The 17,999-nt window shown below is 46.6% G+C and overlaps 1 protein-coding gene across 2 annotated transcripts; it reads left to right on the forward strand.

Moving 5' to 3' along the window:
* The first annotated feature begins 94 nt into the window (after positions 1-94).
* On the forward strand, positions 95-17,762 carry fbxo18 (F-box DNA helicase 1). Of its 2 annotated transcripts, none has more exons than XM_014207901.2 (22): positions 95-192; positions 364-429; positions 648-812; positions 947-1,464; positions 1,593-1,723; positions 1,820-1,955; positions 2,036-2,220; positions 2,315-2,389; positions 2,475-2,566; positions 2,898-3,066; positions 3,173-3,392; positions 3,564-3,651; positions 3,740-3,826; positions 3,956-4,092; positions 4,180-4,276; positions 6,585-6,748; positions 6,830-6,905; positions 7,145-7,339; positions 7,477-7,602; positions 8,864-8,970; positions 9,745-9,879; positions 15,958-17,762. In XM_014207901.2, exons 2-22 carry the CDS (start codon positions 408-410, stop codon positions 16,123-16,125), a joined length of 3,093 nt encoding a protein of 1,030 aa, XP_014063376.2. In that variant the 5' UTR covers positions 95-192; positions 364-407; the 3' UTR covers positions 16,126-17,762. The 2 variants fall into 2 exon arrangements, with proteins under 2 accessions (XP_014063376.2, XP_014063375.2); XM_014207900.2 differs by having other exon boundaries at positions 99-192; positions 367-429.
* Positions 17,763-17,999: the final 237 nt, after the last annotated feature.

The raw sequence follows: 17,999 nt of genomic DNA on the forward strand, positions 1-17,999 counted from the left end.
TTCAGCCTCTTTTGCTTTTGCTATTCTCCTACTGACTAATGGGTGGCGCTGTACAAGCAACACATTAAACTTGATCCTCCGTAAATTCCCCAAAGAAGAACCAAGCAGCCAATAAACGCTTAGCTAGCTGTGTTATCGACAACAACTAATGCTCGACATTTATATCAGTAATATTCAATATTATTTAAAAAGGTGAATGTCTAACAGGCTAAATCCACAAGCGAACTTTACTTTGCACTGTACATTAGCTGATATAAACACGGGCTAGCCAAATACCGGCTAGAGTTGTTTGGCTGCTCACACTAGCTAGCATGTAGCATATACGCTAACATTTAGATTACTTATTTTTTTTCTTCGAAAAAGCAGGAAACGAATGATTGGACATCAGCAGGTGTTCTTGAAACAACATGATGGAGACGTCCGCTAAAGGTAATGCTGCTTGGCAGAGGATGGTAAATGGCAATTGCTAGCTAGCCAACTACTGTAACTTTCTAATGCATCTCACCCATCTGTAAGCTTAACTCTACGACGGTACTCTTAATCGGTACGCATTCTCCTCAGTACTGACCCATAACACAGGACTGGTGTCGTGAAGGTGTGTGAGAGCGTGTAGTAGAGATGTACTCACAGCCCTGGTGATGTTGCAGGAAAAGCCAAGCGAAGGCACCTGAACTCAGAGGAGTGTCGTGAAATCAGTAGGAGACCAGAGGGCAGCCAACCCCTCACACAGCCCCACTCCGTCACTCGCAGGCACAGCAACTCAGACACCAACCGGGGGTTGTACCCCAGAACACCCACAAAGAGAAAGAGAGGTACTGCACATTTGTGTCTTTAGTATTTTTTTTTTACTCTTGAGATCTGAAGGGGTGATGTAGCATTTTGTACACATCATTTACCTTGTCATCCCCTCCCTTTGCTCCCTCTTCTCCTCTTCCCTGGATCTCAGATGCACGTGATGACAAGCAGCAGCAGGGGATCACTAAGTTTTTCCCTGTGATCAGTGTGGTCAAGGTGTTAAGTCCTCAGAAAGCAGCCCTGTCCCAGGGCTCAGGTTCCATAAAGACAGAGGGACTCAATGGAGAGCTCATCCCCAAAAATGAGACTATTGAGGAAGAGGAGGAGGCACTAGCCACCTCTATGAAGGAGGAACCTGAGGATGAGAAGGTGGACTATCTGGAGGGGCTGACAACGGACATGTTTGGGGACGACAAGGAGTTTGAGCGCTGTTGGTCAGATCCAGCCCCAGCCTTTATGAATCACCATGAGGAGGAGGTGGAGGCCCTGCCTGACGCCTTCTACGGCCTCTTGGGAAGCAGCAGGGGCCTGGCCCATCCCCAGGGTCACGTGGACGACCTCCCAGAGGAGGTGCTGATGCTGGTGTTGAGCCTCCTGCCTGCTGAGGACCTCTACTGTAATGTCAGCCTGGTCTGTCAACGCTGGAGGAACATTGTCACCCAGTCACTGGTGAGAGCCTGGGACAGGGGGAGGAAGTTAGGGTTAAAGTTAAGAAGATAAGCTAGTGTAAAAATGTTAATAGATGTGCTGTATACATTATTTTGGGTCTAAGTTGTGTCTTTGGGCCCTGTGTGTAGTTTGTGCCCTGGAAGAAGCTATATTACCGCTACACGAAGAAGGAGATCAACGCCGTGAAGGAGATCAATGCCATCCTGGAAACCCATAGAATCATAAAGGACGATCAGGAGAGCATCCTCCATATAGTCGAGTAAGGACTCTTTACTGTAAACTGTTCCTTTGGGCCATTTCTGTTCATTTCTGATCTATTGTGTATGGTGTATTTTTTTTCTCTTTTTTTCTCCAGGTTCATGGCCCAGTATAAGCCCAGTCAGAAGGTGAAGCCTGAGGCAGTGTTACAGAGTGTGAGGACACATCGTCTGTTCCCTCAGGCTGAGGCCTGCATTAAACGCAGACTCCCCAAACTGGAGGGTATCGAGGGGGTATGTAGCCACACACACACGGTTGGAACTACTATTATACTTCTGAGCTTATCTGATTGGACTGTGTGTGTGTTTGTCAGGGCCCTAACCCGTGGGCAGCCATGGCCCTGATGCTGGTGCTGTGTGACGGGGTAGGAGATGTTCTGGACCTGGTGGTCTGTCTCAGAGGCTGCCTCCCTTCAGCCAGCGCCATCACGGAGTACCTCAGCGCCATGGCAACCACGCTGCTCGCCATGAGGAGGAACGACATCAACATCAGCAACAGGTCAAGATGGAAGTTATATAGAGATGAAAGATAGACGTGCACAAACAGATGGATAGACAGGCGGACATTGACGGTTCTCCTTCCTCCACTCCAGGTGGCACTACAACATCTTCTATGTCCTTCACCTGATGGAGAACGCCTTGCCCACATTAATAACCAATCAGAGTGGGTGAGGACTGATATCTTTCTGGAAGGAAGTATTTTGAATGAATCAGTAATGACCTGAGTCTCATGCCCAGTCCTCTTTCTCCCAGGAGAGCCCAGGTTCAGGTGACCCACGAACAGCAGCAGATCCTCAACCACGACATCCATAGAGACCACGTGGTCAAGATCATGGCCTTCGCAGGTACCGCCAGACCGCTACTACCAACATCATGCCACAGCTGTTTTTTTACAGAAAACAAGTTAGATACAGAGTTGGTACTTTTGCTTGCATTCTCTGAATTGTTTCTAGAGGGCACCCTCGCGCTGTCAGTTCAGCTCAGTCTGATTCATCAGTTCAGGATGAGAGTACTCTTTCTATATCCTGACAATTGCAGAGTAGTTCAAGTGGATACACACACGAATAGTCCACCCCACTTCACAAAAAAGCCCACATTGTGAGCTGTTAATTGTGCCCTATGTGTGAATGTTCCTGCTGTGTTGTAGTGTAGGGGTTAAAGGTTGTTGTGTTCCAGGCACAGGGAAGACCACCACCCTGATTCGGTACGCCCAGCAGAGGCCACACCAGCACTTCCTCTACATGGCGTTCAACAAGTCTGTGGCTACCCAGGCCCAGCGCTGTTTCCCCAGCAACGTGGACTGCAGGACGGTCCACTCCATGGCCTTCGGGGTCGTCGGCAAGAGGTCTGCTTGTCTGTCGGTCTAGACCAGTTTCTGTCCGTATGTCTGGTTGTCATCAGTCTTTCAGTAAAGCCGTTCAATCAGTCACCCAGTCCCCTCTCTCTCCCAGGTACCAGGAGCTGAAGAAGTTGTCTAGTAACGTGAAGCCCTTCTCTGTGGCCTGGGTGCTGCCTAAGGGCAGCGGGGGCTTCGTGAACGCCAAGGTGGTCACCCTGACCCTCAATGCCTACATGGCCTCGGCCGACACACACATCACCCCCAACCACGTCCCAAACAAGTACAAAAACACACACGGCCAAGTGACCATGCCTGACCGCAATGCAAAAAGGGTAAGTGTTATACCCAAATCCACAAACACCTCTCCTCCCAAAGAAACATCCCCCACACACACGTTCACACACCAGAACACAAACTTCTCCTCCGTTTTGGTCCGATATTCACACAAACATGTCACACACCGGTCATCTCCACAATTGAACAGACTGGCCTTTATTTTTCAGATGTTTGCGAGGGATGCCCAGAGGATCTGGGACAAAATGGTTGCCTTAGAAGAGACCAGGGAGTATGCACACCACATGACCCACGATGGTAAGCCCAAAAACGATCTGTTTGCTTTTTTCACTCCATAATAATATGTCAGTGTCTTAGGATTGGGTCCTTACTGAATGTCTTTCAGGGTATCTGAAGCTGTGGCAGCTGCAGAGGCCGACTCTGGACAAGTATGATGTCATCTTTATAGACGAGGCACAGGACTGCACTCCAGGTACACGACTCAACTACACCACTGTACCACACCTGGACCAAACCTGGGTCTACATTACACCTGCACCACTCACCTGATAGCATGTCTGTTAGCAGGTCCATGATAAGTGTGTGTATGTGTGCGTCTTAGCCATCATGGACATCATGCTACCTCAGCACTGTGGGAAGATCCTGGTGGGAGACCCTCACCAGCAGATCTATACCTTCAGAGGAGCAGTCAATGCCCTGAACCTGGTGGAACACACACACCTCTACTACCTCACCCAGGTACACACACTTCTCCCTCACTCAGTTATATGCTCACTACACAAAAGCTCAGTGTGTGTATTGAATATGTATTCTTTCTCTTCTCAGAGCTTTCGGTTTGGTTCGGAGATTGCCTACATTGGAGCCACAATTCTCCAAGTGTGTAAGAAAGTGAAGAAGATTCTGGTAGGAGGAAAACAAGATGGTGAGTGAAGGAACACAGGAATCTAATGACAGTTAAAGGCCTGGTGCAGGTAAATCTGTTTTCCTGTGTTTGTATCAGATTGTACAACAGCTGATATTTTACAGTTAACACTGTAAAAGTGGCCATTTTTTAAAGTCCGTGTTATTTCCTGGCCCACTATGTTAACGTGGGTTGTACTGGGGTACGGATAAAAAAAATCCTCAATCTGCCATTGGCACCCATTCAAATTATCCCCAAGGTTGCCTAGTCCAATCTTGTACATTCTCTAAATTAAATGGCATGTCTGTTTTCTCATTAGCTGGGAATGCTGTTTGAAATGTCCAATGCAACATACTTTGGTGATGTTGTTATCAACTTACTGCATACCCCTTAAAAAAATATATAAAAGTGTTCTATTAGCATGCTAAAACTCATTAAGACAGACTGGTAGAAGAGCTAGCTTAGCTAGCCATCTCTAGCATGCACTGGTTGAAGTTTAAGTAACTTTGATTGTAATGGAGTTGACTGGTGACTATGACATGAATATACACTTAGTAGCTAGTTTATTAGGTACACCCATCTAGTACCTGGTCGGACCCCCCTTTACATCCAGAACAGCCTGAATTCTTCGGGGCATGGAAACATTGCTCACTTGGTATCAAGGGACGTAACGTATGCAAGGAAAACATTCCCCACACCATTATACCACCGCCACCAGCCTGTACTGTTGATACCAGGCACTATGGGGCCATGGACACATGCTGCTTATGCCAAATCCTGACTCAGCCATCAGCATGACACAATAGGAACCTGGATTCGTCAGACCAGGCAATGTTATTCCACTCCTCAATTGTCCACTGTTGGTGATTGCATGCCCACTAAAGCCACTTCTTGTTTCTGAGATACTGGAACCGGCGATCATACCACGCTAGGTCTCTTAGGTCACTCGTTTTGCAGATTGTATTCTCTGAATGCCGTAATGACTGTCTGCCTGTTTTACGTAGCAAGCCAAGGCCACTCATCTCACTGTCTGTAGGAGCGAACCATTTTTGTGAACGAGGTGGGGAACCTAATAAACTGGCCACCGAGTATATGATTCACAACATTTGGACAGGCGCTGTAATCCAAATTTAAACTATGTGTGTCCATGTTGCTTGAATTCAGGCTTGGCTGCACTGCTTTCAATGGGGAAAGATTGCTACTGTGATTTTTGTTGATAATGTCATTTTCCTGGGTGGAGTTTTGTCTTGCCTGGTAACATCACCAGGCCGTATACATTAATATAATAACAAATAGAGTTCCAAACCTCTCAGCTAATAACAGCTACTTTTCAGATTACATATCCCTCCCATTAGACCACTCCGCTCGGGGGATTGATCCACTCTGGTTAATGCACCGCTTTGGTGTCCTTCCCTCCGAACTCAGACAGCAACATTCTTGCTATATATAAGAACTGCTGCACTGGGCCTTTTGAAGGTTGACTCAGCAAAGTTACATTGTGTTAAGCAAGATGCAAGACCTCACACCTTCACACAGCATCTTTGCATGAGTTCAATTTTTGCTCTTAGAGCGGGTAGGTATGGGACCAAAACAAAGGAGTTTAGCCTCACGCTTTATCGCTCTTAGTTGTCACTGAAAGTGACCCACTATGTTTACTTTGTGCACCTACTTCATATTTCTAGGTCTAAAGTAGATTTTCTGAATTGTGTAAACATGCCGGTAAAATATCCATGGTGTTCCATGACTACTATGCTCTTATTTGGTTCTGATTAGATCAGTTTGTTGTAAAGGGAAGCTTGCAGAATTAGGTTGCTATTAAACATTCTGATTTGTTTCATCCTTCAAACAAAGTCCCAATACGACAAGTGGGCCAGTTCGTTTTGCATGGCCCGGTGCACTTAGCCGGCAAGTTTAATAATTTCTTTGAATCACTCTTCCACTGTTGGTAGGCATCGCAATCATTTAGGGGAAAATTGAGCCCCGCATATGACTGAAGCACCAGGTGTTCCCCCAGGCCCAGTCTGCCCGCCGTATCCTCAAGAGCCGGTTTCTTCTCGCATTTCGACCAAACGTGCATGCCGGTAAACAGAGGTTGTAGTTCACTGCCGCCACCACCAGGCTGTTCCATTCGTGACATCAAAGATGCAATATATTGTTGGTATGAGTTTTTGTCCAATGGAATTCAAATGGGGAGAAATATTTATTTTTGAGTATGTTTTTGCATAAAGACCGTTTTTAGGTGGAATATCATCAATCTACGTTGTTAGATTTGTGGAAGTATATAGTGCAACCTGCTCTTTAATGTGCGTGTCTGTCCGTCCATCCACAGGCTGTGTGCGGGGTAAGGCTGTGGACTCACTGCGTCCCCTGACTACAGGGTTGAGTCCTGGCCGGGGCAAGTTAGCAGTGCTGTCTCGCTCTAACGTCTCCGTGTTCGACCAAGCAGTCAGACTCACCGACGCCAACCCCCACTGTAGTCTGCACATCATAGGAGTGAGTCTCCATACCCCCCCCCCCAACACACACACACACACGTGTTTGGGTATTGTGTAAGACATGTATTTTCCACTCCAGGGGGTGGAGAATTTTGGCCTGAAAAGAATCATGGACATTTGGGTTCTGATGCAGCCAGAAAACAACCGCTCTCGAGGTGAGTGGCGCACACACTGCTCCTTGCCTCAGTTCTGCAATTTTAATACAAGTGAATTAGTATGTTGTACCTATGTGATATCTGTTTTTGGTTAGACAGTATCCTGCCTTAGCTCTCTCAATGCTCATTGTGTTATTGGTAGTGTCTTTTGTGTCAGTAGGTTTAGCTCTACTCTGCAGTGTAACTAGCTCTCTCCCTTTTTAAACATGCTCCCTTCTCCTTCTCTCCCTGTTCTCTAGGCATCAAGGACAGCTTCATCCGTAGGTTCACCCAGCAGAGTCTGGGGGGCTACTTTGGGCTGAAGAGTTACGCTAAAAAGACAGAGGACCGTGAGTTGGAGGGCAAACTCTCCATGGTGGAGAAATACAACAGCCGCATCCCTGAGCTGGTGGAACGCCTCTACAGCTGCACAGAGAGAGATGCCCAACACGCAGGTACGCACACAGTTACGTACTGTACACCCCCACTGTACAGACACACGGAGTTATGAATTGCTGTATTTGTATTTGAGAGTCTGATCTTTCTCATTTGTATCAACCCTCCCCTGCTGTCTCTCTCTTTTATCTCTTAGATTTTATCCTGGGGACAGTCCATAAGTCAAAGGGTCTGGAGTTTGACACGGTGGTGATCACTGATGACTTTGCTAAAGTCCCCTGTGCCGCCCACAATTTACCCAGACTTTCCAGCTGCTCAGGAGGTGTGTGTGTGTGTGTGTGTGTGTGTGTGTGTGTGTGTGTGTGTGTGTGCAATCATTAGGCAGTTGAAAATCTATCCAAATACCAACTCTTATCTTCTTTGGGCTCAACTCCCGTTAACGGGATCGATTTGACAACATCCAGTGAAATGGCAGAGCGCCAAATTCAAAAAAGATGAATTAAAATATTTAACTTTCATACATTCACAAGTGCAACACACCAAATTAAAGCTTAGCTTCTCGTTAATCTAGGCACCGTGTCATATTTAAGAAAGGCTTTAAGGGGAAAGCAAACCATGCGATTATCTTAGGACAGCGCCCAGCATACCAACACATGAAAATCAGATTTCAACCCGCCAGGCGCAACACAAAAGTCAGAAATAATGATTTAATTCATGCCTTACCTTTGAAGAACTTCCTCTGTTGGCACTCCAATATGTCCCATAAACATCACAAATGGTCCTTTTTGTTTGATTAATTCCGTCGTTATATCTCAAATGTCCATTTATTTGGCGCGTTTGATTCAGAAAAAGACCGGTTCCAACTCGCCCAGCATGACTACAAAATATTGAATAAATTACCTGTAAACGCTGTCCAAACATTTGAAACAACTTTCCTAATACAACTTTAGGTATTTTGTAACGTAAATAATCGATCAAATTTAAGACGGGATAAACGGTGTTCAATACCGGATAAAAACAACATGAAGCACGTGACCTGGAGCGTGCATCAAAACAGAGTGCACTAGGCTGGACCCTCGTTCTGAACTGCCATACTTCTTCATTTCTCTAAATAAAAACATCAACCAATTTATAAAGACTAGTGGAAGCGATAGGAACTGCAAGCAAGTGCCTTGTAAATCTAGATACACATAGAAAACCCATTGAAAACACTGTCACCTCAAAAAAACACATTTCTGGATGGTTTGTCCTCGGGGTTTCGCCTGCCAAATACGTTCTGTTATACTCACAGACATAATTGTAACAGTTTTAGAAACTTTACAGTGTTTTCTATCCATATCTAACAATTATATGCATATCCTAGCTTCTGGGCCTGAGTAGCAGGCAGTTTACTTTGGGCACGTTTTTCATCCGGACGTCAAAATACTGCCCCCTAGCCCAAAGACGTTATCTAAGGCCAATGACTGTTTGCATTGGTCTACGGCCTACGCCAAATCAGAAAATTGGTTAATGTATTACAGTCCAGATTACAGTACCAATGTGTTTTAGTGGCTGACTCCACTGTTTTCTCCCTCGTCCTCTAGGTGACATCCCAGACGATGAGTGGAATCTGCTGTATGTGGCAGTAACTCGGGCCAAGAGCTCTCTGGTCATCACCAAGAACATCACCAACATCCTCACACTAGCTGGGGTGAGAGCACTGATCACCGGAGGCTGGTGAGTGGAGGACGGCTCATAATAATGGCTGGAATGGAATGGTATTAAACACATAGAAACCTTGTTTGATTCCATTCAGGCCATTATTATGAGTCGTCCTCCCCTCAGCAACCTCCACTACACTCATCCCTCTTCACTTCTTCTCTCTCTCTATTCTTCTACTCCACCCCCTCTACCCCTCCATAATCTTCTCCATCACTCTCTAACACACTCCTTCGCTCTACTTAACTCTCTCCTATTCCCAGTCTTTCTTTCTGTCTTTTATGTGTGTTATTTCTCAAACACCGTCTCAGAGAAATGTACAAGCTGTTCATTGAAGCAGGATGTTGTGGTAATGTAATTCTGAGAAAGCCTCATTCCTCTTTGGGTGACATTTATGTGACGCAAATGAGCACGTCACTGTGCAAGTGAATGTGTTCCAATTGAATTTATGTTCTGTGAAAGCCTCCTCCCATAGCCTGGTGGTCTAGTCTGTGTTGTTAGCCAACCCTCTGTGTGTATGGCTTGACAGTGATTGGAGAGTAGGAAGCGCTACAGCACGTACAGTATGGGACCAAGGCTCAAAAAGCTTCTCAGAGCAGGAGTGCTGATCTAAGGCCAGATCCACCTGTCCATATAATTATTTTCCTCGTGATCTAAAAGGCAAAACTGATCCTAGATCAGCACTCCTGCTCTGAGACTCTTTGTGAATATGGGACCAGGCTAACTCCTCCCATGGTTAACCCTTTAACTTCCTGTTGTTCCCCAGGAGTACTTCCTGAGGACAGAGTTGACCAGCGCTCTGCTGACCGAGGGCCAGCCCCCCTGCTGCTCCGTGCGGGAGTGTCATAACCACATCATGCCCGACTGGCCCCTCGCCATGTGCAAACTGCCACTCCAATATGTAAGGCCCCGCTTCCTCCTCCCTACCACCATACCACATTTTGATTTGCAATGTCTCTCAACCAGACCTGATCTCTTCAGACAGGTGTGGGTGCAGGAGGTCTAGAAAAATTGCCCACATTCCACTAACAGCTAACCAGTCAGACCTGTTAGCCAACTGTAAAAGCTAGTCAGTCAGTCAGAGGGCCCCTACGGGGAAATCATGTTATCACTGTTACATTTAGTGTGCCTGAGCCGTGCTGAGGCAGTGAATGTTAAGTCATAAAAGGGATTTAGTACATACAGCAAGCTTGTGTATCAGGTTTGAAGGTAAGACCCAGATGTAGACTGTGTCGAAGTGACACTGTCTATTACAGCATAGGGCAGGCAAACGACAGGTCAAGGCAGGCAGGGGTCGATAGCCAGAGTAGTGGGTGAAAGGTACAAGACTTCAGGGTCGGGTCAGGCACAGGTTGGTAATCCAGAGTTGGGGCAAAGGTACAGGACGGCAGGCAGAATGGTCAGGCAGGCGGGCTCAGAGACGGGTCAAAACCAGGAGGGTGAGAAAAGAGACTGGGGAAAAGCAGGAGATGAGACAAACGCTGGTGGACTTGACAAACAAGACGAACAGAGAACACAGGTATAAATAAACAGGGGATAATGGGAAAGATGGAAACAGGAGACAAAGGGCTGTGAGATATGGGTTTAACTCTGGACACATGAAAGGTGGGATGTGTATGAAGGGTACGGGGTAACAGAAGATGAACACAGCAGAGGGCTAATCATTTTGGAGATGGGAAATGGCCCTATAAACTGGGGGGAGAGTTTGCGGGATTCTACCCGGAGGGGCAGATCCCAGGTGGATAGCCATACTTTCTGCCCGAGACGATTACCGGGGAGCCGTGGTCCAATAGTGATCTGCCTGTCGTCGATACCTGGAGTTGGTCTTGAGGGCCGACTGGGCTCTCCTCCAGGTATGACGACAGTGGTGGACTAACATCTGGGCAGAGGGAATGAGGACCTTCCTCCTGCTTGGGGAAAAGCGGGATCTGGTTCCAGGGAAGGGTGTTGCGGGCGTATTTGACCCACCCCAGCTGCTGGCTCCAGGAGGTGGGGTTGGCAGAGACCAGGCAGTGTATAGTAGTCTCCAGTAGAGGTCGACCGATTAATCGGAATGGCCGATTAATTAGGGCCGGTTTTCATAACAATTGGTATTTTTGGCCACCGATTTGCCGATTTTATTTATATATTTTTTGTATTTATTTTTTTCATTTTTACATTTAAAAAAAAAAAAAGTATTTTTAAGAATGGTTTATTTTATTATTTATTTATTTAAAAATTATTTGTTTTGTTTTTGCAACCTTCCGGTTACTAATCCAATGCTCTAACCACCTGCCTTACATTGCACTCCACAAGGAGCCTGCATGGCTCCTGTTACGCGAGGGCAGCAAGGAGCCAAGGTAAGTTGCTAGCTAGCATTAAACTTAGCTTATAAAAAACAATCAATCTTAACATAATCACTAGTTAACTACACATGGTTGATGATATTACTAGTTTATCTAACGTGTCCTGCGTTGCATATAATCGATGCGGTGCCTGTTAATTTCTCATCGAATCACAGCCTACAAATGGGTGATGATTTAACAAGCGCATTTGCGAAAAAAGCACTGTCGTTGCACCAATGTACCTAACCATAAACATCAATGCCTTTCTTTAAAATCAATACACAAGTATATATTTTTAAACCTGCATATTTAGTTAATATTGCCTGCTAACATTAATTTGTTTCACTTCTCTAGCGTTCCGTGCAAGCAGTCAGGGTATATACAGCAGTTTGGGCCGCCTGGCTCATTGCGGACTGTGTGAAGTCCATTTATTCCTAACAAAGGCCGTAATTAATTTGCCAGAATTGTACATAATTATGACATAACATTGTAGGTTGTGCAATGTAACAGGAATATTTAGACTTAGGGATGCCACCCGTTAGATAAAATACTGAACGGTTCCGTATTTCACTAAAATAATAAACGTTTCGTTTTCGAAATGATAGTTTCTGGATTTGACCATATTAATGACCTAAGGCTCGTATTTCTGTGTGTTATTATGTTATAATTAAGTCTATGATTTGATATTTGATAGAGCAGTCTGACTGATTGATGGTCGGCAGCAGCAGGCTCGTAAGCATTCATTCAAACAGCACCTTCGTGCGTTTTGCCAGCAGCTCTTCGCAATTCTTCAAGCATTGCACTGTTTATGACTTCAAGCCTATCAACTCCCAAGATTAGGCTGGTGTAACTGATGTGAAATGGCTAGCTAGTTAGCGGGTGTGCGCTAATAGCGTTTCAAACATCACTCGCTCTGAGACTTGGAGTAGTTGTTCCCCTTGCTCTACATGGGTAACGCTGCTTCGAGGGTGGCTGTTGTCGATGTGTTCCTGGTTCGAGCCCAGGTAGGAGCGAGGAGAGGGACGGAAGCTATACTGTTACACTGGCAATTCTAAAGTGCCTATAAGAACATCCAATAGTCAAAGGTATATGAAATACAAATCGTATAGAGAGAAATAGTCCTATAATAACTACAACCTAAAACTTCTTACCTGGGAATATTGAAGACTCATGTTAAAAGGAAGCACCAGTTTTCATATGTTCTCATGTTCTGAGCAAGGAACTTAATCGTTAGCTTTTTTACATGGCACATATTACACTTTTACTTTCTTCTCCAAGACTTTGTTTTTGCATTATTTAAACCAAATTGAACATTTCATTATTTATTTGAGGCTAAATTGATAGTATTTATGTATTATATTAAGTTAAAATAAGTGTTCATTCAGTATTGTTGTAATTGTCATTATTACAAAGAAATGTTTTTTTAAATCGGCCGATTAATCGGCAACGGTTTTTGTTGGTGGGGTCCCCCAATAATCGGTATCGGCGTTGAAAAATCATAATCGGTCGACCTCTAGTCTCCAGATCCTGGTTGGCTTGCTCCGTCTGGCTGTTAGACTGGGGGTGGAATCCGGAGGACAGGCTGGCCGATGACCCAATGAAGGTGCAGAACGTCTTCCAGAACCAAGACGAGAACTGAGGACCCCGGTCAGAGACCATGTCGACCGGTAGTCCATGGATCCGGAAGACGTGCTGCACCATGAGCTGTGCCGTCTCCTTGGCAGAGGGTAGTTTAGGGAGAGGAATGAAGTGGGCGGCTTTGGAAAACCGATCCACCACAGTCAGGATGGCGGGGATGCCATCAGATGGGGGATGACCCGTGACAAAGTCCAGGGAGCTGTGGGACCAGGGACATGAGGGACAGGCAGAAGTTGGAGGAGACCAGCCGGAGCTTGTCGGAGTCTTGTTTTGTGCACCGTGCAAGCGGCGACAAATGCGGAGACGTCAGGGACCATGGTGGGCCACCAAAAGCCAGGGTACGGCAGGAGCCCGGGTGGCAGACAAGAACATCCGGTTATCTGGGGCCAATCCACCACCGTTCACCTTCCCAGATCCATCTGGACACTCCCAGCGGAGATGATTTGCCCCAGAAAGGGGATGGTGGAGCGATGGAACCCTCACTTCTCTGCCTTAACAAACAGCTGGTTCTCCAGGAGGCGTTGTTGATCCTGTCGGACGTGGAGCACATGTTCTTGGGGGGGAGCGGGTGAAGACGAGGATGACATCAATGTAGACGAAGACGAACGCGGAGAACATAATTTACCCAAACCATGGAACACAGCAGGGGCGTTGGTGAGGCCAAATGGCATGACCAAATACTGGTAGTGGCCACTGGCCATGTTGAAGGTGGTCTTCCACTCATCCCCCTCCCGTATCCGCACGAGGTGGTAGGCGTTCCCTAGATCCAGCTTGGAAAACACGGTGGCACCCTGGAGCGGCTCGAAGGCTGAGGAGATGAGTGGTAGCGGTTCTTCACCGTTATGTCGTTGAGTCCCGGTAGTCGATGCACGGGCGCAGGGTCTTGCAATAAATCCTGCAGCTAGGGAACCCCCAATGTAGGTGTCCATAGCCTTGGTCTCCGGTCCCGACAATGAGTACAGTCGTCCCTGGGGTGGAGTAGTGCTAGGGAGTAGGTCAATCCCACAGTCATATGGTCGGTGCGGTGGAAGCGAAGTGGCCCGGGCCTTGGTGAACACCCCCCGAAGGTCCTGGTTCTCCGCGGGAAGGTCCGGGGCACCGTCCAAGCCCCCAGGAAAACATCCCGGGGCTGGTTGCGCTGACTTCAGACACTGGGCATGGCAGAACCGGCTCCAGCCCATGATGGCACCAACAGACCAGTTCATGAGGGGATTGTGTCGCTGGAGCCAGGAGAATCCCAATACCACGGGAATCTGAGGAGACTTGATTAGCAGGAATTTAATAGTCTCGCTGTGATTCCCTGACACCCGTAGGTTGATGGGAGTGGTAATGAGTGACCCAGCCTATAGTGCGCCCGACCAGCACTCTAACGTCCATGGGAATGTTGAGGGGCTGAATGGGGATGTTAAGCTCGGAAGCTAGGGTAGCGTCCAAAAAACTCTCATCGGCCCCAGAGTCAATGAGGTCCCGGAGAGATTGACTGGTTTCCCCACAGCAGAATGGCATTAACAAGGTGGCGAGCAAGGGAAGCAGGAAAGTTCTATATATGGCCTACCAGTGTGCCTGGTCTTTTTAAAGGACAAGAGGACACAAAATGACCAAGAGCCCTGCAATATAGACAACTCTTCGTGTTGATCCTGTATTGCCGTTCCACAGGCGATACCCAAGCTCTACCTAGTTGCATAGGCTCGGGAAGCGGTCACTCAGCCGTCTTCGGCGACTTTCGGGGAAGGTCGGGAAGTCTCGGGTTCTTTCGGCAACGGGATTGTCCGGGACTTCTGGGATGACTCGGAGGCAAATTGAAATCGCTGGACATGCGAGCAAAGTCGAATTTCCTCTCCCTCTGTTATTCCCGTAGTCGCCCATCGATTCGTATGGTAAAAGCGATGAGGGAATCGAGATCCGTAGGTAACTCCCGAGCTGCAAGTGCGTCCTTGACCACCTCCGAGACGACGTGCAGGAACATATCGAACAGTGCTTCCTAGTTCCAAGCACTCTCCGCTGCCAACGTGCTGAAATCCACCGCATAGTCTGCCACACTGTGGGATTCCTGCTGCAGCTTCTCTCCCGGAGAATGGGGCATCAAAAACCTTCTTCACCTCTCCCATGAACCCCTCCAGACTAACGCATATGGCCGGCTGTTGTTCCCATACAGCAGTAGCCCAGGTGAGAGCCCTCCCGGACATCAGCGTGATAGGCTATCTTGGAGCGATCCGAGGGGAAGGAGGAGGGCTGAAGCTCGAAAATGAGGGCATACTGAGCTAGAAATGTCTTGACAGGTGCTCGGCTCTCCATTGAAGCGTTCCGGGGGAGGTAAGCGGGGCTCCAGAGAAGGTGGAGTGACTGATGAGACGGCGCCGCTAGCAGCTGGGTTACTGAGGGTCTGTGGGGTTACCACCGTGGTAGGCTGCCTCCTAGACAACCCGCGGAATTGCTCCAGCAAAATGTCTAATGCCCGGTCATGGCGTTCAGGCAACATTTGGATCCCCTCCATAAGGCCACGAAGCAGTGGCTCCTTGGGAGGAGATGGCATCGCGCAGCTGGCCCAGGTCTGCTGGGTCAGTCATGGCCAGTTCGTACTATCAGGTTTGAAGGTAAGACCCAGATGCAGAGTGTGTCAAAGTAACAATTTTTATTACAGCTACAGGGCAGGCAAACGACAGGTCAAGGCAGGCAGGGGTTTGATAACCAGAGTAGTGGGGCAAAGGTACAGGACGGCAGGCAGGCTCAGGGCTAGGCAAAGTGGTCAGGAAGGTGGGCTCAGAGACAGGACAGGCAAGGGTCAAAACCAGGAGGGTGAGAAAAAGAGAGGCTGGGGAAAAGCAGGAGCTGAGACAAAAAACGCTGGTAGACTTAACAAGACGAACTGGCAGACAGACAGAACACAGGTGTAAATACACAGGGGATAATGGGGAAGATGGGCGACACCTGAAGAGGGGGGGTGGAGACAATCACAAAGACAGGTGAAACAGATCAGGATGTGACATTGTGTGTGACTGACTCTCTGTGTGTTGTAGATGGATAGTGCAGACGATGGAGGTCCTATGTGTGGGGCGTGTGTGTTGCAGCGTATCGGCCCCACGGCCAGTCTCCTAGCCTCCCCAGAACTGCTCAAGGTCCTGCCAGTGACCGAGGAGCACCTGAACCTGCCCATCAACTACGCTTTGCTGATGGCTCTCTTCTGAGGGGACATGCTCACGTACACACGCAAACTCAACGTGCTGCTTGAACTGTTCTGCAAACACACCCACACAACATGAGACATGGACCTCTCCACTGATGTTGTCATGGGAAAAAAAATCTGTCTGCTTAATAGGCATTTGAACGAGACAATTATGGACCAGAAGGTAACAGTGTGGAACAGAGTTACTCAGCCAATCTCCTAGCACCTAGAGACACTGACAACGGGGTACCCTTGATGATGATTGGCCTAGACCTGCCCCCCATGATCTCTGTTAGTCTAAAGTTGTGTTTCTTGCTGATTTGGATAAATGTTTGGGGCAGAATGCTATTATTGTGAAATCTATGTGTCTTGTTTTTTAGTGTGGTTATATTTTGCTGCAAAGAAAATGCACAAGTTCAGTCCTGTCTTTAAATACGTCTCATTTTCTACTTTACTTTTTGAAATCTGTTTTTATTTGTGATTTCTTTTAAAATTATAACAAAAGAAACATTTGTGTCTTCAGTTTGAGTACTTTGAGGTCAACATAAGCATCATAAGTCATGTCCATTGTTTCCATAAAGACACAGTTGCCAATACTCTAATGGAAACTGTAAAGACAAGTATTTGTGGTTAGTTTGGAATGCAATTTAAAGTGCATTAGTGTTTCAATGGAGTAAGATGACTTCACACCCGCCAACAAACTGCCATATAAGGAATAGGTGCCTTTTGGGAAGAGACCTGTGTCTGTGAGGACCAAAACCGCAATGTTTCATTGGTAAAACATTTTTTCCTGTGTTTGTATCAGATTGTAAAACAGCTGATATTTTACAGTTAACACTGTAATAGGGGCAATTTTTTAAAGTCCGTGTTATAATCCTGGCCCACTATGTTAATGTGGGTCGTACTGGGGTACCGATTAAAAAATTCCTCTAGCTGCCATTGGCACCCATTCAAATTATCCCCAAGGTTGCCTAGTCCAATCTTGTTCATTCTCTAAATTAAATGCCATGTCTGTTTTCTCATTAGCTGGGAATGTTGTTTAAAATGTCCAATGCAACATACTTCCCCTTTAAAATATAAACGTTTTCTATTAGCATGCTACAACTCACTAAGACAGACTGGTAGAAGAGCTAGCACAGGTAGCCATCGCTAGCATTCACTGGTTGAAGTTTTGATAAGGGAATTTATACGTTTAAAGGTAATGAAGAAATAATTCCACCCAGAAAATGAACTATTAGTGATTTTTGGGTTATGTAGCATGTATAATGAATAATTAAAGTACTAAACCTAAGTCCAATAAGGTTTGGTATAGATGTGAGGGATAGAAATGTGTGTGAGTCTAAGAAAATATCGAGAACAATTCAACTGTGTTTGACCCGACCTGGCTAGAACTCTGAGAAACTTATGATAGGACAGGGAGTCATTTTCAAGGTTCCTCTAAACTCGGGGAATGGGACTGACAGCGCTGGGTAGTGATAAACAGTGGTGAGAACTCTGGGGAGGGATACAACTCCCCTACTGTTCGTGTGTATGTATGTGCGTAGGATATCTACTGTTCGTATGTATGTGCGTGAGTAGGGAGTGAGCTATAAAATTGATGTCTTTGTATTATGGACTTAAGAACGTTCTCTGAATAAACTGTACAGACCTTTTGCAGAAGCTGAGACTTTGACTTATTATTAACCCAGTGTCTTACAAACTTTGGGGATTAGTCAAAGCTTATTGATTGTTAGTTATCATTGGGATCCAAAATTCTCATGACAAGTTTAAGTAACCTTTGATTGTAATTGAGTTGACTGGTAACTATGACGTTAATATACACTTAGTAGTTAGTTTATTAGGTACACCCACATCTAGTACCTGGTCGAACCCCCCTTTGTCTCCAGAACAGCCTGA

Source organism: Salmo salar, chromosome ssa07 (assembly GCF_905237065.1).
Source record: "Salmo salar chromosome ssa07, Ssal_v3.1, whole genome shotgun sequence".
NCBI classification, from domain to species: Eukaryota; Metazoa; Chordata; class Actinopteri; order Salmoniformes; family Salmonidae; genus Salmo; species Salmo salar.

Coding starts and splice junctions, on each gene's coding strand:
- fbxo18 (XM_014207901.2), top strand. CDS start 408: ATGATGGAGACGTCCGCTAAAG. Junction 1,465..1,592: donor ACATTGTCACCCAGTCACTG/GTGAGAGCCTGG, acceptor CCCTGTGTGTAG/TTTGTGCCCTGGAAGAAGCT. Junction 3,067..3,172: donor TTCGGGGTCGTCGGCAAGAG/GTCTGCTTGTCT, acceptor TCTCTCTCCCAG/GTACCAGGAGCTGAAGAAGT.